At 30.9% G+C, this 4,718-nt stretch overlaps 1 protein-coding gene across 1 annotated transcript; it reads right to left on the bottom strand.

The window, feature by feature from the left end:
- Positions 1 to 2,680: 2,680 nt before the first annotated feature.
- Positions 2,681 to 4,036, bottom strand: LOC119663687 (DDB1- and CUL4-associated factor 12-like). The gene has a single exon (XM_038073295.1). The coding sequence runs from the start codon at positions 4,034 to 4,036 to the stop codon at positions 2,702 to 2,704; it is 1,335 nt and encodes a 444-aa protein (XP_037929223.1). The 3' UTR covers positions 2,681 to 2,701.
- Positions 4,037 to 4,718: the final 682 nt, after the last annotated feature.

The raw sequence follows: 4,718 nt of genomic DNA, 5'->3' as shown, positions 1-4,718 counted from the left end.
TTTTTATTCATTCCTTTCTCAACAACTATTTTTTTTTCTTTGTTATACTTATTATGGTGACAATTGGTGTATATACAAAAAAAAACTTCCCTAACCAAAACACCAACAAAAGAATAGAAAATAGAAAAAGAAAATTGTAGTACTGATAATAAACATGAAACCAAAAGAAAAAAATATTCAATTATAAAACACTCAGTTTTTAACTGAGTAAATTAGTTATCTCTTTTACGTTTGCTATTTGTTCTCATAGCTTACCTTGCAGCCGCAGAAATGACGTCACTCCAGCCACCGCTGTGACCTAGCTATAAATTCAAAAATCCCAAACAACTAAACAAAGAAATAAATATTTAGACATCAGTGGTTGTAATTGATTTTTTTTTTTCTTTTCTGATATGTTGATATTTTTCTCTTTGATATTACAGATTGATCCAAAAACAAAAAAAAATTATAGTTATCAAGTCATTCAAAACAGTTTTCTTCTTGTAAATGATAAAACAACCAAATAAAATATATATCTTTTTTATTCTTTTTTTCTAATTTAATATAAGATTAATAATAACTAAATAATAAATTTAATAAAAACATAAATGAAATTATGCAGTTAAAGCTTTAAAGTTTTTTTTTTTTTTTTTATTCTTTTCTTTTATTCAAATTGTATCCTTAATAGCTGGAATACCTGGCCACCGTTGTATCCTAACGGTGGATCCAGTTGCCGTTACTGTCCTTCAGTTCCTGTTGTTTCCTTTTACGTCTGTTAGATATTGAGTGCGATGATTTTTATTCAAATTCTTATGATCAGTTATAGCACTTTTTCCTTCTTCTTCTTAAAAAAAGACTTCTTTTCCATCTTTCAATTCATACTTTTATTAATTTTACATAATTTTTTTTTTGTTAAAAATTTATCTATTCTTGAACTTTAGTAACTTTCATTAAATTTAAACAATTTTTGTTAAATATTTAGCTATTTCCGAATTCAGTTCACTTTTTATACCTTATACTAAGATTTTTAATGAATTGGTGCACTTTTAATAAAATTTAATAATAAAAACAAATTCTTGTTAAAAATTCTGCGTTTTTATGTGCTTTTAATAAAATTTAATAATAAAACAAATTCTTGTTAAAATTTTGCGTTTTTATGCACTTTTTATAAAATTTAATAACAAAACAAATTCTTGTTAAAATTTTGCGTTTTTATGCACTTTTTTTAAAATTTAATACAAATTATAATCAATTTTGCATTTTTATTCAATTTTATCAACGTTGAATAAAATTTATCATTAACTTTGAATCTTTGTTCAATTTAATCAACATTTAATAAAAAAAATTTTTAATTAATTTTTGGATTTTTTATTCACTTTATTCAAGTTTAAAAACAATTTTTAATTAATTTGGAAACTTTGTTCACTTTTCATAAATTAAATTTAAAAAAAAATTTTCTTTTGTCGACTTTTAATAACGAACGTGAACTGATATGTTCCACTTGCCGTTCTCAGAAAACACCAAAATACAAGAGACCGAATCAAGCCTCCGCTGGCTCTTTTATAGTCAATTTGTCTAACTGCTCAATCCTCCTGCCACGTTAGTGATCCTGTTAACTCTTTGGTTACTGTAGACTGCCCTTGAAAAGTTTTCACCACTCTCCTAGTTGGCTTTGCTGGTTTTGTTTTGTGTTTATTTAATTGTTGGAGGGTGATGACCTCTAAGAAAGCTTACTTTATTTTTTCCTTCCAATAAAGTTAAAATTTGTCTTAAGTGTATCAGTGTATTATTTGTACTTGGCAATACCATCTTTTATATCTAAGTCAAACTTTACTGGAGCTTTCGACCTAATTCGCCTCAATTATATCGATCAAAACAAAACGAAACAAAAGCTTTTACACGATTTTTATATATTATTTTGTCTGTGCGAGCAATGCACATGAATAAATTGTAAAGAAAAAAAATAAGTGATATCAGTGCAATATTTATATATAAAAAAAAGAAAAAATGTTTAAAAAACAAAAACATTATGAGATGAACAGGTGCGAGGTCGAATGGTGACTTGCTCGGCCAACTAACCAAAAAAAAAAAACAACACCACAGGCAGAGACATTGGCTGATTTTTTTATGGACATCGCGGGAAGTTCGAGGTAATGTCTGTAACATTTACTTCATTCTTATTGGATTAAATATTCTATTCCCTCACAGGCCTACATAACAGGATCGATAGTGTCGATGTTGCCTGCAACATGGAACACACTCGTAAGAATTTACATGTAGGCTCTCTCTTTTTTTTTTTTTTTTCTTAGTTGGAATTACTTATATTTCTGTGCCCAATGTGTGGCTTCGATCCACGCCCTATGTTAGAGTCTCATGCTCTACCGACTGAGCTACTAAATACCTTATCTATCTGGACTATTTTCTCTAATACACTTAATATTTTTCTAATATATATTTCTTTTCTCCTCCTGGTGTCTTGACCTTAGTTCTAAAAACATAGTTTACCTTTGCTTCCGCCCAGTGTCAATATCATTGAAAAATCATTGTGAATTAGAAAAGTGACAAGAAGTCTTTTTAAATACAAATGTAATCAATGTACCTTTCCTACTCTTATCAGTTTAAAAAAAATTAATATTTAAATATAAAATCTATTATTTTTTTTTTCTTTGTAATCGCATGAAAATTAATGCGAAATAAAATAATTCATTTGATTAATTATCCCTTACAAGGACGCTTTACAATTGCTGTTACCAACCATCAGTTCTACTAGTAAAACAAGTAACGGCCCACCAGCAGTAAATATACTTATTCTAATGTTATCATAGCAGTGTGTGACTTTCTGATATTTAACTTGTTGAAACACATCTATTTCATATTCAGCATAAACAACTCCTTCGCTATATAACAATATGCCTAATCCTGTGCATATAGTAATCAAATTGCCTTCAGGACTGGTATCACGTGTATCACCACCCATATCGCGAGATGTCAGTTTTCTAATATTCTGCAAGGTTCTTGCATCTGATAACATTATAAACGATCGATAAGCAACTACACATAGTTTATAAAAATAATAAATTAAGATAACGTTATACTGACAGTCTGTCAGCTTACGAGAAAATTTTTGTTTGAAAGTTTCAACATTAAACATGTGCATATAATCATTTAGCGATAACGCAGCTATTTCCTTAAATTCGTTATTGGAACACAATGACCATAATCTTTTCTCTGTATGACAATCCTTCACAAATATTGGATTAATTGTATCAAAAATAGGACCACAGTCCGGAAACTTTATGTCATCTTCATTAGCACACCCAAGTGCTAAACGGGAGACTTCAGAACCTGATACTATAACTTCGTCATCTGACCAACACTTTTCCATTACTACCTTTTGATATCTATTTTCGCCTAAGCAGACTGGATCACGGGTCGGTAAACGACAAACAGCCCTATCTGAAGAGTTATGTGCACCAGTAGCTAACATTGAACTATTCAGATTTACTTCTATAGTATGTACGCTGCCTTGTACATCCGAGTGGTTAATATTTCTATTGGTTAATGCTTGAATTACATCCACTCGCCTCATATTTACATCTTGCGTTAAAACATCTCTGGGCGTTTCTTCAAAATTTACACTACGTAAATCTTTAAGTTTCTCATCACGTGTACACAGACAATCACCTATCAAGGGTGTAAAATTCGAGGACTCCTCATGTTGATCTAACGTTTCCACGTCACAACCAAGATCATCTGGTTTGTCTGATCTAACACGATCCACCTGCTCTTCTACCTGTAAATCTTGCCTGTGCGCTGTCATTGAAAACATTTCTGGTATACTCCACTTTGGTAACTTTACTTCTTCTGGCGGTGCTACTGTTTCACCCCTAGCTCTGCGCAATGCAACTATTTCCTTGCGCATTTCAGTCATCTCTTTTGCCCAATCCTCGTTTCGTTTCATCATCATATACACCATTTGTTTTAGTTGCTCCATACCCACCTGTTGAGCTCGTCCAGCTCTATTCGGTTGAGCTATATTTTCAAGTTCTATTTCCATGGCAAGTGTATACTATCTCGCAGTATTACAAACTCATTTAAACTGTCTTGAATGTTAGTTAGTGAAATATTCCTAAATTACTTATTTACACTGAGTAATTATTATATAAGTCAAATTATTTGAATATATTAATTTGACTGAATTCGAAATTCGATATTAATTAAAGCTCCGGGGGGTGTTTCAGTGTTGCGACCACACCATTTCACCTAAGACAGGTATTTTTTTTTTTTTTCAGTAAGAGATATGATAAAGACGAAGGTTTATAATACAGATCAAACTACCATCTAAATTCACAAAACAATAAAAAAACCTGGATCAAGGACAACTTTATTCCGCACTGGTGCTGTGTAAAGGAACCTTGAACCCAGCGAGTAAATGTCTAACCTGTGATTTTTCCACACTTACAGTTTTACTTGTTGCAAGCTTATAAACCTGGATTCAAAAAAAAAAAAATTAAACAAACTACTCCCTGTACTTACAATTACTCAGCTTACAATGAGCAGTCAACTTCACACACCCGCGGTTCTGTGTGAAGGAACCTCATTGAAACAATATAAAACAGAATTACACAAACTAACTCTAACTGCAAAGAGGACAAAACTTCACTTTAAATGAATTCTACCTGAAGGAACCTCTAAAGCTATTAGAAGAAATAAAAATAACAATATACTACGCCGCAATA

The sequence above is a fragment of the Teleopsis dalmanni genome, unplaced genomic scaffold (assembly GCF_002237135.1).
Source record: "Teleopsis dalmanni isolate 2A unplaced genomic scaffold, ASM223713v2 unscaffolded_contig_0770, whole genome shotgun sequence".
In the NCBI taxonomy this organism is placed as follows: Eukaryota; Metazoa; Arthropoda; class Insecta; order Diptera; family Diopsidae; genus Teleopsis; species Teleopsis dalmanni.
The sequence above is the reverse complement of the archived record's forward strand: the minus strand, read 5'-3'. Positions and strand labels throughout refer to the sequence as shown.

Excerpts from the sequence above, each read along its gene's own strand:
- LOC119663687 (XM_038073295.1), bottom strand. The coding sequence starts at position 4,036 with ATGGAAATAGAACTTGAAAATATAGCTCAACCGAATAGAGCTGGACGA.